This window comes from Myripristis murdjan, chromosome 7, assembly GCF_902150065.1.
Source record: "Myripristis murdjan chromosome 7, fMyrMur1.1, whole genome shotgun sequence".
NCBI classification, from domain to species: Eukaryota; Metazoa; Chordata; class Actinopteri; order Holocentriformes; family Holocentridae; genus Myripristis; species Myripristis murdjan.
In genome coordinates, this window is record NC_043986.1 from 7,679,526 (window position 1) to 7,694,973 (window position 15,448).

Sequence of the window (15,448 nt, forward strand, 5' to 3'; positions counted from 1 at the left end):
TTATATATTTTCCAGTATAATGTTATAATGATTGATTTGAGAATTTGAAAAGCTGCAAGGACATCTAGTGCCAGCGGGACAAGGAGCAAAAATCGAAGTGCATCTTTGTAAACTGATGATCACAAAAAAAAAAAAAGCCATCATTTCTCATGTCTCCACACACACACACACACACACACACACTGATTGACAGGTGATCTCTGGGAATGAGCAGTGAATGCTTAGGACCAAAGTTATCAAAATTAAAGAACAGGATTTTGCACTTTTCCTCTTAAAACGTCTGAAAAACAGCTTTTTGGCATTTCTAACTATGTTGAAAGAATTCAAAAAAAAAAAAAAAAAAAAAAAAGCAGAGAGACAGATTCTTTATTAAAATTTTATCTGCACATTGATGGATCAGTGTGACTCCATCCTCAGTCACTTTGTCCCATTAAAAGTCTCAGGCTGGAATTGGACTTCATAAGATCAGTCATCCATCTTAACTTGGTCTTTTTTGAGCTCCTGGTAGGGGTTCAGTGCCTTGCACGAGGGCACTTCAGCTGGACAGATTCTTTTTATCAAGTTTCCGTTTGAAGGACAGTATCTTTACTCACTAAGCCACCCTGCTGCGCCTCGCCCTCCACCTTTACACATCCAGGAGACACCGGTTAAAGAGAGCTCAGCTTACACAGTTTCAGAAAACATTATTGAGTTTGATGGAGTGGAATTGAGCTGAATTGATGGACCGACTGATGTGGCTAACCCGGACAATACCTCTCTCACATTCAGAGAGACGTGGCTGCACAGGTGGATAGCACTTTCTGCTCTCACGATCCAAGTGATGAAAGGTGGAGAGAGAGGACTAAATGAGGCCACTTGCCATATACATTCTCAGGAAAGCTCATTTCTGCATCTGAGCCCCAGTCATCTCCCTGAAAGGGTTTTACAATAACACAATAATCTTTGGAGGTTCGCCCACTCCAGCTGAATGCACTTATGATAAGTGGCTGGTGTGCTGTAATGGGACTAGAATGTAAATGTGAAAATGGAAATGTACTGTAATGCCTTGCAGTGCAGAGATACCTAAGGAATACACAGTGTTGGGCAGTAGCAGCGTTGCAAGTAGTGTGGTCGTAAGGTTGCTGTTTTCTAAATCAAATAGCTTTTCAGCAGTGAAACTACAGGGTGACCCAAAAAAAATGGGAATCTTTGAAGTGCGTATTGGCAGACATGAGCAAGTGGCAGCACAATTTTTAAAAAATTAATATTCCATCATTGTTTCTTAAATGGCATGTTTTAAGGTTTCAATTACTATGAATAAAATATTTTTCTTCCATCACTCTTGGTTTTATTGGATTGTTAAAAAGTTCCCGTTTTTTTGTGTCACCCTGTATTTTACTGATGTAATAGCCTGGTAGCGTCCACAGAAGATAAATTTTCCCAGGCATTACTTAACCTTAAACGCAGCAGAAGTTTTGCTGCGGTTTTCCGGGAGCAGCGGGTGACGTCACCGCCGATCACGGACCTGCACATGTTGCCGACAGACGGTCTTCTTTGTGACGTCACATACCTGTGCTCACACACACACACACACACACACACACACATTACATGTCATTTTTTGCCAAACTGTTATGTTGAGTGCAGGTTTCTTCTTTTGCTCCTGTGGCTTGAACCAAGTTATTGAGTTTTAAGGTCATTTACACTTTGTCCTCCAAATGGACATGGACATGCAAACACACACACACACACACTAACATATACACATTCCCCCACATTAGCATATCCACACCACCTGCTTTTTGTTATTATGTGAGGCATGTTGTATGTTTTTGTTGTCATGGTTTGTAGCAGTAAAAGCAGAGAGAGCACAGCTTCATCAGCTATTGAACTCAACATTTTTTTGAATGACAGTTTTATTGATCACTAAGATAGCAATGACTTGGAATGAAGTTGATTTGATGTTTTAAAAAAAGTAGCTTTGATGTAGTTGAGCTACATTTAGTCATTTTATTGTAGCTCAGCTCGCTGCATTTCTCTGGTGGGAGCTTCAGTGGAGTGAAGCTTCATGTAATGTACAGTAACAGTAACAGTGTACAGCTCAGCTCACTACATTTTCCAAGTAGCTTGCCCAACACTGGGAATACATGATGAGACGTTCCCTGTGTTCTGCTGAATAGGCTCCTCTGTTCTGCTCCGTTCTGCTCTAATGCAGCGTCTCAAGGCCTCGCCATGTTCACTGATTCAGTCATTATGTTAAAAAGAAAAGTCTATTCTCTCTATTACATGTCCCTGTAGGCTCGATGTAACATCGCACTGCAGCTGGGAAAGACCCAGCCATGGTAAATTCAGTCTGTTCACACTGGAGTCTGCTTTAGTATAGGGTCAGCTCATGTAGATGTAAACAAAACCGGGTTTTTATTTTATTTTTTGTCAGTAATGGTGTTTTTTGTATTTGGCTGTAGTTTCATCTCTGTTTTGGTCCTGATTTGTTCAAATGTAACCTTAAAAAAGCCTTAAAACCTTATTTATTTTTAACCATACTTTTCATAATTGTATTGAATTTTATTGTATAATTTAATTACCACAGTTGTCTGTAGCCCCAGTGGCCTAATGGATAAGGCACTGGCCTCCTAAGCCAGGGATTGTGGGTTCGAGTCCCATCTGAGGTGGCTGCCTGCCAGCAGAGTGGCGCAGCGGAAGCGTGCTGGGCCCATAACCCAGAGGTCGATGGATCGAAACCATCCTCTGCTAGAAGTGTTTTAAAAGCCCAGACACAACCCAACAAGTCTGCTGCTGATTCAGCATAAAAAAAAAAAAAAAAAAAAACAGCTGGCAGCAGTCCAACTATGGTGCAGGACACACCCCAAAAACTAGAGCCACAGGTCCTGACTGACCACCAGCTTGGTGTGTGGATCAGTAGGTACGTACATGTTAGCACTGTAAACTCCTTCAAACTGTCTGTCCTCATTCAATGGCCAGTTCATTGTTTATTTTTTTTATTTTTATGTATAATCTCTCTGGTGATCAGACAATCTATTGGCTCAAGTTTAAATGTCAGCAGAGCAGGTCAATAATAACCAAAGCGTTCATAATCAGTCATAATCAAATGCGAAAATAGTTATTCAAACAAATCTGAAGTCTCTACGATTCATTAAGACAGCTGTGTAAAGATAATTAAAGATAAGTCTGAATCCCTGAGCAGCTTTGTGAGGATAACAGACAGCACAGGTACGTCTGATTAAATGAAGCTGAATGAAGAAGAAACTTTTTAATTTTTTTAAACACTGAGAACTATTAACACATAAATCAAACCATCGAACATCTCAGCACTGAACAGATCTAAATACAAATTCTATGACTGATGATTTGGTTTGCCAACTTTCACAGGGCAGCTCTGGTTCTAAAACTGGACTAACTAGGACACTTGATGATAACAGCACAAAGTTTAGATGCTTTTAAATGGCACTAAAACTGAGGACTTATCTTCATAAACGGGAATATTGTTCAAATATGAACCATCTCCTTCCACAGATCAGTTGTCTGTAGCCCCAGTGGCCTAATGGATAAGGCACTGGCCTCCTAAGCCAGGGATTGTGGGTTCGAGTCCCATCTGGGGTGGCTGACTGCCAGCAGAGTGGCGCAGCGGAAGCGTGCTGGGCCCATAACCCAGAGGTCGATGGATCGAAACCATCCTCTGCTAGCTCTGTTTTAAAGGCCTGACCTGTTGTTAGTATAAGAAGTCAAAAGAACTAGTGGCAACAAAGGTCAATTGATGTGTCATGGCGCCCATTCAACATGATCAAATGGCCAGAAACTGCTGACAGGAGGCCTGACTAGTGCCAGTGTTGTGGGGCACACTGCAAAAACAAGGCCCAGGACAGCCGGCCTTTGGCTTAACAGGCTTTCTCACTGAGAGTGCTCTTGCTTAATATGAGTATGGTACATGCTATCGCTGTAAACATCTTCAGACCTTCTGTCTTCACTGGATTCAAATTGGCCTACTCAGTCTTTATAGTTTCCTTTCCTTAATTTATAGTCTCTGGTTATCAGACAATCTATTGGCTCAAGTTTAAATGCCAGCAGAACATGTTAATAAGCGAAACATTCATTATCAGTCATAATCAAATGCAAAAATGGTTGTACAAACAAATCTGAACTCTCTTGAGGTTCTAGATCTAAATACAACAGATGATTTGGTTTGCCATCGAAACCTGGATCAACTAGGACACTTGATGATGATGACAGCATGAAGTTTAGATGCTTTTCAATGGCACTGAAACTGGGGGCTTATTTTTTTAAAAAATGAACGTAATATCAAGTGTCTGTAGCCCCAGTGGCCTAATGGATAAGGCACTGGCCTCCTAAGCCAGGGATTGTGGGTTCGAGTCCCATCTGGGGTGGCTGACTGCCAGCAGAGTGGCGCAGCGGAAGCGTGCTGGGCCCATAACCCAGAGGTCGATGGATCGAAACCATCCTCTGCTAACAGAGTTTTAGGGGCCTGACCTGTTGTTAGTATAAGAAGTCAAACAAAGAACTAGTGGCGACAAAGGTCAATTGATGTGTTGTGTCATGGCGCCACTTCAACATGATTCAGAGTGCTCTTGCTTAAAATGACTATGCTACACTATATATGTTATCACTGTAAACATCTTCAGACCTTCTGTCCTCACTGCATTCAAATTGGCTGACTCAGTTTTTATAGTTTCCTTTCCTTAATTTATCGTCTTTGGTGATCAAACAATCTACTGGCTCAAGATGAAATGCCAGCAGAACATGTTAATACGCAAAACATTCATTATCAGTCATAATCAAATGCAAAAATGGTTGTACAAACAAATCTGAACTCTCTTGAGGTTCTAGATCTAAATACAACAGATGATTTGGTTTGCCATCTAAACCTGGATCAACTAGGACACTTTATGATGATGACAGCATGAAGTTTAGATGCTTTTAAATGGCACTGAAACTGGGGGCTTATTTTATATGAATATTGTTCTATGATGAACCATCTCCTTCCACAGACCAGTTGTCTGTAGCCCCAGTGGCCTAATGGATGAGGCACTGGCCTCCTGAGCCTGGGATTGTGGGTTCGAGTCCCATCTGGGGTGGCTGACTGCCAGCAGAGTGGCGCAGCGGAAGCGTGCTGGGCCCATAACCCAGAGGTCGATGGATCGAAACCATCCTCTGCTAGCTCTGTTTTAAAGGACTGAGATGTTTTGAGCAAAACACTGAAACTGTAGCTGAAGATGGTTGAAAACCACTTTACTGGAACTGAGCTGGGTTATGATCCGTAAACAAACTTAACAGCTAGAGTTAGCAGAGTTAGCATTGTTTATCTCTGAATGGACAACTGATTATTTGGTGTCACTGCAACCTGACATGTTGTAGACAGACCAAATTATATATACAGAAACAGATGTATCAATACACAGGAAAAGATGTGTATGAGATAAATGTCTCACAGCTCAAGGGGTTAGACATCATATCCTATTTACTGATAAAACAGATATTTTTGACAAATTTACTTTGTGTTTTTGTGACTTTCTGAAGGAAACTCATTTTAATTTTTTTCCCCTAGGACACTGTCACTGATCAATCAAATGTCTTGATAACTGTCTGTTGATGTCAGGAAAACACAAGACTGAGCTCAGGGCAGATTCAACCAGGTGAGCATCACATCTTGTTAATGGATAAGGCACTGGCCTCCTAAAACAGGGGTTGTGGGTTCAAGTCCCAGTAAACAACAACAGAGTGGCGCAGCGGAAGTGTTCTGGGCAATGGCGCCCTCCTCCCGCATTTTTTGTAAGCACAATCAGAGGTCCCTACATTGCAACACTTACGGTAAAAAACTGTTCCATTCACTGCAAATGTCCCTATATTGCAACACTTATGGTAAAAAAAAGGGTTTCACTCTTCCACTCATACGTTAGGTAAAATACAGAGAGAGGCAATTAGGGCTGGGTACCGAAACGCGGTGCCAATAGGGTACTGGTTCCGATGTAAACGGTAGTAACGAAACCAAATAAGATCAGAACCGATGAGAGGATCAATAAAGATGCCGAAGGCTAAACGCTCCAAGGTTTGGCTACATTTCACGTCTAAGGAGGATGCAGACTCTGCAACATGCAACAGATGCCTTAAAGCAACGTCATGCAAGGGAGGTAACACGTTGAATTTAATGAAACATCTGGCACATATGCAGTTTATTTAAAAGCCGAACAATGCATCGTGTTTGATAATCTACGTGACGCAAGGCCAAGCACTTCAACAGCAGCAGCCAGTGTTGGCCTCCCTGGACAACTATTCAACTAGCAGGCTGCACGGTGCTTTCTATTCTCCCCTGCACTGAAAGTACTGAGCCCTAATTTCGTTGCATTATTATACCGTATATGATTGTACAATGACAATAAAGATTTATCTATCTATCTATCTAAATGGAAGAGAGTCCCAGCCCATGATGATGGCAGCAGCTTTTCCTCTTTGGATAAGTCTAGTAATTTACGTAAAGCAGTTCTGTTGTCTATTTCTACAACATCTGTGTTGGTAAGCGCTTGTTTCTGTTCTTTTTTTTTTTTAAATAAAGAACTGCACATATATGTCTTCATTTTAAAATGATTGTTCTGCAAAATATTTTGTTGCATTTTTATTTTGCTGCTAAAAGCTCATTGCTGTGGTTTCTCAGTCCTGCACTTCCCAGATGTCACCTGTGGCACATTTTGTTCTTGGTCTGTTCAGCCGTGGTGGATATAGGTTGAACTCCATCAGTCGACAGTAGAGAGAAGCCAAATGAACTGCACTTCACAGGGAAATGTAAAAAAAAATATCACTGATCAAACTGTTGAAGGATCTTTATGATTCTTAACTTCACTCAATATTTACTGTAACATGTTTTTGTTGTTCCTGTTACACTGAGTTGTCACTGACAGGAGGGTCAGAATATAACTGGAGATAATATTAGGTATTGGTTGAAGATGAAAATGAGATGTAGCAGTTCATTTTTTTGTCATAAACTTCACTTCATGTTGTAAATAAGAGCTAAACACACACTGCCTCTTTAAGAGCGCTCCTCTTCCTGGAGTGAAGCAGCAGCGGAACCCCTTCCTCTTCTGTCTGACCTCAAACTTTACGAGTTTTATTCTGCCCAGATATTTCCTGCTTCTCAGATCTGACAGTTTAAAGACGAGTGGAAACAACACAGTGTGAAGAACAAGAGCCAACAAGCCCGTTTACAGCAGATCAGCGAGTGACTGTGAGGGAAAGCTGATGTTTGCTTTGGATCAGAGCACAACTCTCATCTGTTGATAGAAAGTGAAACTAGCAGACGTTCACTGTGACTGAGAGGGGAAATGGCGCAGCGAAGAATTCAGCCGGACTCGGCAAAGTTTTGCTGTTCCATCTGTCTGGATCTGCTGAAGGATCCGGTGACTATTCCCTGTGGACACAGCTACTGCATGAGCTGTATTAAAGACTGCTGGGATGGAGAGGAGCACAAGGAAATCTACAGCTGCCCGCAGTGCAGACAAACCTTCACACCGAGGCCTGTCCTGGTGAAAAACACCATGTTAGCAGACATAGTGGAGGAAATGAAGAAGACGAGACTCCAAGCTGCTCCTCCTGATCTCTGCTACGCTGGACCTGGAGATGTGGCCTGTGATTTCTGCTCTGGGAGGAAACTGAAAGCCCTCAAGTCCTGTCTGGTGTGTCGGGCCTCTTACTGTGAGCAGCACCTCCAGCCTCACTACGATGCAGCTCCATTTAAGAAACACAAGCTGGTGGAAGCCACCGTGAAGCTTCAGGAGAACATCTGCTCTCGTCACGATGAGGTTATGAAGATTTTCTGCCGCACTGATCAGCAGTGTATCTGTTATCTCTGCTCCATGGATGAACATAAAGGCCACGACAAAATCTCAGCTGCAGCAGAAAGGACCAAGAGGCAGGAAGAGCTCGGGCTGAGTCGGCAAAAAATCCAGCAGAGAATCCAGGACACAGAGAAAGACGTGAAGGTGCTTCAGCAGGAGGTGGAGGCCATCAGTCGCTCTGCTGATAAAGCAGTGGAGGACAGTGAGGAGATCTTCACTGAGCTGATCAGTTTGGTTGAGAAAAGAAGGTCTGATGTGAAGCAGCAGATCAGATCCCAGCAGGAAGAGGAAGTGAGTCGGGCTGAAGAAGTTCAGGAGAAGCTGAAGCAGGAGATCGCTGAGCTGAGGAGGAAAGACACTGAGCTGGAGCAGCTCTCACACACACAGGATCACATCCATTTTCTACAGAATTACCCCTCGCTCTCATGTCTCAGTCAATTTACACACTCACCCAGCGCCAACATCCGTCCTCTGAGCTACTTTGAGGATGTGACTGCAGCTGTGTCAGAGCTGAGAGACAAACTACAGGAGCTTCTTAGTGAGGAATGGTCCAAGATCTCACTGACAGTGACTGGAGTGGATGTTCTACTGCCACAACCAAAGACCAGAGCTGAGTTCTTACAATATTCATGTCACATCACACTGGATCCAAACACAGCAAACACATGTCTGTCATTATCTGAGGGGAACAGAAAAGCAACAGTAATGGCAGAAAAACAGTCATATCCCAGTCACCCAGACAGATTTTTTGGATGTTGGCAGGTCCTGAGCAGAGAGAGTCTGACTGGACGTTGTTACTGGGAGGTGAAGTGGAAGGGGACAGTTGATATAGCAGTCTCATATCAAGATATCAGCAGAGCAGGGGATGCATGTGTATTTGGATGCAATGACAAATCTTGGGCATTGGACTGTGACAACATGATCTGTTACTTCAGACACAACAACATCATAACTGAAATCCCGCTCCCTGTGTCCTCCAGAGTGGGAGTGTACCTGAGCAGAGCAGGTATTCTGTCCTTCTACAGCGTCTCTAAAAAAAACATGACTCTCCTCCACAGAGTCCAGACCACGTTCACTCAGCCTCTCCATGCTGGACTTGCGCTTTACGGTGACGGAGCCACTGCAGAGTTTTGTGAGCTCAAGTAGACAGGAGTGATTAAAGCAGTTCTGTCATCTATTTCTATAACATCTGTGTTGGTAAGCGCTTGTTTCTGTTGTGTTTCTGCACTGCACTGGCCACAGATCACCTGTCACTCAAACTGTGTGGGCGGGACTATGACGCTCTTTCTAGGTCTCAGTTTAACAACATCAGTTGAAATACAACAGATGTGTCTTTTTTTCTTTTTTACTTAAGAGCTCTACATATATCAAATATTTTGTTGCATTTTTCTTTTGCTGCTAAAAGCTCATTGCTGTGGTTTCTCAGTCCTGCACTTCCCAGACGTCACCTGTGGCACATTTTGTTCTTGGTCTGTTCAGCCGTGGTGGATATAGGTTGAACTCCATCAGTCGACAGTAGAGAGAAGCCAAATGAACTGCACTTCACAGGGAAATGTAAAAAAATATCACTGATTAAACTGTTGAAGGCTCTTTATGATTCTTAACTTCACTCAATATTTACTGTAACATGTTTTTGCTCTTCCTGTTTTGCTGCTTAATGGAGTCAGAAGTGTGTTTGCACTCGTCCTTCTTTGTAGCTGAACAGCTGTTTGTTGATTTTGTTTCCAGTACTTTCTAACTATGATTTTTTTAATGCACTGTAAATGAAATGATTCTTCTTCTTGTTGTCAGTGGGAAATGATTCATGTGTTCCTCCACAGTGTTGACATGCTGGTTTAACAGGTCCAGTGTGAGAATCACATGAATTCTGAGATAGAAACACCTGTTATGAGATTTTAGTGATTAGGTGTGTCAACCAAGTGAATGTTTATGAAAATTAATAATAATAAAAAAAAACATATTTCCAAGAATCAACAGTGTTTCTTCTGTTCTTATTCCAGAAAGTCTATCAACCAGCTGAAGAGAATCTGACAATAACAGGACAGTATGTCTTGACTGGTTTAGCTGCTAAAACACAAAGAAGTGCTGTAATGCCCTCCATGAACAGTAGAAAAGACAAAGTGACAGGAGGGAGAAATACCTGCATTCAAAAGTCATTTATGACATTTTACTGTGTCTGGGATGAAATGAAACCAGCTTTGATCGACACTTAGCTCAGAATTGAACTGCGTTTTCTTCACCTGTTATTGTGGACGCCATTCCCATTTTTCTTTTGTTATGAAAGCAGAATTTTGGGGGATTTCTTGAAATTTAAGGGCCAGTTTGAAATCCAGTGTGTTGCTCTGACAGGACACGATGTTGTGTTGGTGCTGAAACTGCTGAATGGTTTCATTCATCAATTAATCTGAGTCCATGTTTACATCAATTAAAAAAAAAATCCATCCACCCCATCCCACCGAATGAAGAAGAAACTTCTTAATTTTTTATACACTGGGAACTATAAACACCTAAATCAAACCATCGAACATCTTTGCACTGAACAGATCTAAATACAAATTCTATGACTGATGATTTGGTTTGTTTTGGTTTCACAGGGCAGCTCTGGTTGTGGTTTAATCTGTATTTAGATCAGGTTTCAGCCCTGGTGTTAAGCTCTAGTGTCTGAACTCTAAAACTGGATTAACCAGGACACTTGATGATAACAGCACAAAGTTTAGATGCTTTTAAATGGCACTAAAACTGAGAACTTAATTTTATAAATGGGAATATTGTTCAAATATGAACCCTCTCCTTCCACTGTTCAGTTGTCTGTAGCCCCAGTGGCCTAATGGATAAGGCACTGGCCTCCTAAGCCAGGGATTGTGGGTTCGAGTCCCATCTGGGGTGGCTGACTGCCAGCAGAGTGGCGCAGCGGAAGCGTGCTGGGCCCATAACCCAGAGGTCGATGGATCGAAACCATCCTCTGCTAGCTCTCTTTTAGGGGACTGACCTGTTGTTAGTATAAGAAGTCAAACAAAGAACTAGTGGCGACAAAGGTCAATTGATGTGTCGTGTCATGGCGCCCATTCAGCATGATCAAATGGCCAGAAAGTGCTGACAGGAGGCCTGACTGGTGCCAATGACGCAGGACACACTGCAAAAACAAGGCCTAGGACAGGCGGCCTTTGGCTTAACAGGCTTTCTCACTGAGACTGCCCTTGCTTAAAATGAAAAAACGAAAAATAGATTTTTGGCGAATTTTTAAAGTGAGGTACTGCCATGTGAGTTTGGTCAGTTTTTGGTGAACTTCATTTTGGCACAACTTCAATGTGCTGCAACTTTATTAATTTTCAACTAGAGTAGAAAATTCTAGAGTAATGAAACTTCGTATATTTGCTAAATGAAAGGTGCTAAATCAGATTTTGTTGTTGCTTTCTGTCTAAAATATAAACTTTTGTAGCTACCAAGGACCAAACTTTGAATTTTTTTCAGGCTGTACCTTATTGGGACCACTCTCTCAGAACCAAGATATGTCCCAAGGTTAGATCTAGCATGTTTAAATGATTTATTTCCACCCCTAAAACTAAAATAACTAGAAAGAATGTTTGGAATAAGAACCCATTCTAGTTACTGCTGTGCTAAAGTTGAAAATAATAACAGCATAACGTGGTAAACAGGAGGTCTAGGTATCTGACCCCATATCTCGAGAGGCACACCTTGGATTTATTTCAAATTTTCAGTGGATATTCTACTGTTGGATGTGCAGTAAACAACCAAATGTTGTGAATGTGTTATGAAAATTGTAAATTTTACAGCACTTTGAATATATTGAGAACCCATGTAATTTACAAGCTTTCAACTTTAGTGTGCAACACTTAATAATTATGTTTCATGACAGTGAAAAATGAAGATTAATTAATTTAGTGAGCTGACTTCAATATTATAGCATGTTTAAATGGCACTGAAACTGAGGACTTATTTTTATAAAAATGAATGTAAAACTGAAGGTCTGTAGCCTCAGTGGCCTAATGGATAAGGCACTGGCCTCCTAAGCCAGGGATTGTGGGTTTGAGTCCCATCTGGGGTGGCTGAATGCAGGCTCTAACAGGCTTTCTCAGTGAGACGGCTCTTAAAATGAGTATGGTACATATAGGGTTGTCACAATCGTATTTTCCACAATACGATTATCATGGCAAAAAATATCATTATCACGATATTATTTTAAAAAATGCAACAACGCAAAATATATCTTAAACTTAATTTATTCAGACATGTCTTAGGAATTGTGGAATCAACAGTTCCATTAATGAGGTTCAGTGGGTGTGTCTTAACAAAAAATCAATCAACAAATGTTGAGGGTGTCTTACTGTAACTGAATTAACAAACACATTTCAACAAACCCCCTCCTTGAACTGCCACCTTATCGTGGTGGAGGGGTTTGTGTGCCCACATGATCCTGGGAGCTATGTTGCCGGGGGCATTTTGCCCCTGTTAGGGTCTCCCATGGCAAACAGGTCCTAGGTGATGAGCCAGACTAAGCGCAGTTCAAAAACCCCTTATGAAGAGAAGACTACCAAGGACCGTGACGTCGCCTGGTACGGCGGAGCCGGGGCCCCACCCTGGAGCCAGGCCTGGGGTTGGGGCTCGTGAGCGAGCGCCTGGTGGCCGGGCCTTTGCCCACGGGGCCCGGCCGGGCCCAGCCCGAACTGGTGACGTGGGTCCAAGCCTCTGCGGGCTCACCACCCACAAGGGTAGCCGTAAGGGGCTGGGTAGCAGTAGAAGGCGAGGGGCTCGGCGACCCGATCCCCGGACGCAACGGCTGGCGATGGGGACATGGAATGTCACCTTGCTGGGGGGGAAGGAGCCTGAGCTTGTGCAGGAGGTTGAGAGGTACCGGCTAGAAATAGTCGGGCTCACCTCCACGCACAGCTTGGGCTCTGGAACCCAGCTCCTCGAGAGGGGCTGGACCCTCCACTACGCTGGAGTCGCCCGCGGTGAGAGGCGGCGGGCAGGTGTGGGCTTGCTTATAGCCCCCCAGCTCAGCCACCATGTGTTGGGGTTCACCCCGGTGAACGAGAGGGTCGCCTCTCTGCGCCTTTGGGTTGGAGAGAGGGCTCTCACTGTTGTCTGTGCCTACGGGCCGAATAGCAGTGCAGAGTACCCGGCCTTCTTGGAGTCCCTGGGAGGGGTACTGGATAGTGCTCCGACTGGGGACTCCATTGTTCTACTGGGGGACTTCAACGCTCACGTGGGCGACGACAGTGATACCTGGAGTGGGGTGATTGGGAGGAATGGCCTCCCCGATCTGAACCCGAGTGGTGTTCTGTTATTGGACTTCTGTGCTAGTCACAGTTTGTCCATAACAAACACCATGTTCGAGCATAGGGGTGTCCATAAGTGCATGTGGCACCAGGACACCCTAGGCCGAAGGTCGATGATTGACTTCGTTGTCGTTTCATCTGATCTCCGGCCGTATGTCTTGGACACTCGGGTGAAGAGAGGGGCTGAGCTGTCAACCGATCACCACCTGGTGGTGAGTTGGATCCGCTGGCGGAGGGGGAAGCTGGACAGACCTGGCAGGCCCAAACGTACTGTGAGGGTCTGTTGGGAACGCCTGGCTGAACCCTCTGTTAGAGGGGTCTTCAATTCCCACCTCCGGGAGAGCTTCTCCCAGCTCCCGAGGGAGGCGGGGGACATTGAGTCCGAATGGACCATGTTCTCGTCCTCCATTGTCAATGCGGCTGTTTGAAGCTGTGGCCGCAAGGTCAGGTGCCTGTCGTGGTGGTAATCCCAGAACCCGGTGGTGGACACCGGAAGTAAGGGATGCCGTCAAGCTGAAGAAGGGGTACTACCGGTCCATGTTGGCCTGTGGGACTCCCGAGGCAGCTGACGGGTACCGGCAGGCCAGGCGTGCTGCAGCTCGGGCAGTGGCAGAGGCAAAAACTCGGAGCTGGGAGGAGTTCGGGGAGGCCATGGAGGAGGATTATCGGTCAGCCTCGAAGAAATTCTGGCAAACTGTCCGGCGCCTCAGGAGGGGGAAGCAGTACTCTGCCGACACTGTTTACAGTGCAGGTGGGGACCTGCTGACGTCGACTGGGGATATTGTCGGGCGGTGGAAGGAATACTTTGAGGGTCTCCTCAATCCCATCGTCACGTCTTCCGTTAAGGAGGCAGAGGCCGAGGACCCAGAGGTGGACTCGTCCATCACCCAAGCTGAGGTCACTGAGGTGGTTTGTAAGCTCCTCAGTGGCAGAGCGGCGGGGGTGGATGAGATCCGCCCTGAGTATCTCAAGTCTCTGGATGTTGTGGGGCTGTCTTGGCTGACACGCCTCTGCAACATCGCGTGGCGGTTTGGGACAGTACCTCTGGAGTGGCAGACCGGGGTGGTGGTCCCTCTTTATAAGAAGGGGGACCAGAGGGTGTGTTCCAACTACAGGGGGATCACACTCCTCAGCCTACCTGGGAAGGTCTACTCCAGGGTGCTGGAGAGGAGGATTCGGCTGATAGTCGAACCTCGGATTCAGGAGGAACAATGCGGTTTTCGTCCCGGCCGCGGAACACTGGACCAGCTCTATACCCTCCGGAGGGTGCTCGAGGGTTCGTGGGAGTTTGCCCAACCAGTCCACATGTGTTTTGTGGATCTGGAGAAGGCATTCTACCGTGTCCCTCGTGGTGCCCTGTGGGGGGTGCTCCGGGAGTATGGGGTCCGAGACCCTTTGCTAAGGGCTGTTCGGTCCCTGTACGACCAGAGCAGGAGCTTGGTTCGCATTGCCGGCAATCAGTCAGACCTGTTCCCAGTGCATGTTGGACTCCGGCAGGGCTGCCCTTTATCACCGGTTCTGTTCATAATCTTTATGGACAGAATTTCTAGGCGCAGCCGGGGGCCGGAGGGAGTCCTGTTTGGGAGCCACAGGATTTCATCGCTGCTTTTTGCAGATGATGTTGTCCTGTTGGCCCCATCGATGCAGGACCTTCAGCAGGCACTGGGGCGGTTTGCAGCCGAGTGTGAAGCGGCAGGGATGAGAATCAGCACCTCCAAGTCCGAGGCCATGGTTCTCGACTGGAAAAAGGTGGCATGCCCTCTCCGGGTTGGTGGAGAAGTCCTGCCTCAAGTGGAGGAGTTCAAGTATCTCGGGGTCTTGTTCACGAGTGAGGGAAGGATGGAGCGTGAGATTGACAGGCGGATCGGTGCAGCCTCCGCAGTGATGCGGTCGGTGTACCGGTCCGTCGTGGTGAAGAATGAGCTGAGCCGAAAGGCGAAGCTCTCGATTTACCAGTCAATCTACGTTCCTACCCTCACCTATGGTCATGAGCTTTGGGTAATGACCGAAAGGACAAGATTGCGGATACAAGCGGCTGAAATGAATTTCCTTCGCAGGGTGGCCGGGTGCTCCCTTAGAGATAGGGTGAGGAGCTCGGTCACTCGGGAGGAGCTCGGAGTAGAGCCGCTGCTCCTCCGCATCGAGAGGAACCAGCTGAGGTGGCTCGGGCATCTGTTTCGGATGCCCCCTGGTCGCCTCCCTGGGGAGGTGTTCCGGGCATGCCCCACCGGGAGGAGGCCCCGGGGAAGACCCAGGACACGCTGGAGGGACTATGTCTCTCGGCTGGCCTGGGAACGCCTTGGGGTT

General features: G+C 45.5%; 1 protein-coding gene and 6 non-coding genes across 7 annotated transcripts; all 7 read left to right on the forward strand.

The window, feature by feature from the left end:
- Nucleotides 1–2,578: 2,578 nt before the first annotated feature.
- On the forward strand, nucleotides 2,579–2,651 carry trnar-ccu (transfer RNA arginine (anticodon CCU)). The gene has a single exon. It is a non-coding gene; the product is annotated as a tRNA-Arg (tRNA).
- An 876-nt stretch (nucleotides 2,652–3,527) lies between these two features.
- On the forward strand, nucleotides 3,528–3,600 carry trnar-ccu (transfer RNA arginine (anticodon CCU)). Its single transcript has one exon. It is a non-coding gene; the product is annotated as a tRNA-Arg (tRNA).
- A 709-nt stretch (nucleotides 3,601–4,309) lies between these two features.
- trnar-ccu (transfer RNA arginine (anticodon CCU)) lies at nucleotides 4,310–4,382 on the forward strand. Its single transcript has one exon. It is a non-coding gene; the product is annotated as a tRNA-Arg (tRNA).
- A 635-nt stretch (nucleotides 4,383–5,017) lies between these two features.
- trnar-ccu (transfer RNA arginine (anticodon CCU)) lies at nucleotides 5,018–5,090 on the forward strand. Its single transcript has one exon. It is a non-coding gene; the product is annotated as a tRNA-Arg (tRNA).
- Nucleotides 5,091–7,092: 2,002 nt separating this feature from the next.
- LOC115362741 (tripartite motif-containing protein 16-like) lies at nucleotides 7,093–9,421 on the forward strand. The gene is made up of 2 exons (XM_030056805.1): nucleotides 7,093–9,038; nucleotides 9,268–9,421. The coding sequence occupies exon 1, from the start codon at nucleotides 7,329–7,331 to the stop codon at nucleotides 8,985–8,987; it is 1,659 nt and encodes a 552-aa protein (XP_029912665.1). The 5' UTR covers nucleotides 7,093–7,328; the 3' UTR covers nucleotides 8,988–9,038; nucleotides 9,268–9,421.
- A 1,233-nt stretch (nucleotides 9,422–10,654) lies between these two features.
- On the forward strand, nucleotides 10,655–10,727 carry trnar-ccu (transfer RNA arginine (anticodon CCU)). Its single transcript has one exon. It is a non-coding gene; the product is annotated as a tRNA-Arg (tRNA).
- A 1,107-nt stretch (nucleotides 10,728–11,834) lies between these two features.
- Nucleotides 11,835–11,907, forward strand: trnar-ccu (transfer RNA arginine (anticodon CCU)). The gene has a single exon. It is a non-coding gene; the product is annotated as a tRNA-Arg (tRNA).
- Nucleotides 11,908–15,448: the final 3,541 nt, after the last annotated feature.

Bases quoted from the DNA above. Each gene is read 5' to 3' on its own strand.
- LOC115362741 (XM_030056805.1), top strand. From the start codon at position 7,329: ATGGCGCAGCGAAGAATTCAGCCGGACTCGGCAAAGTTTTGCTGTTCC.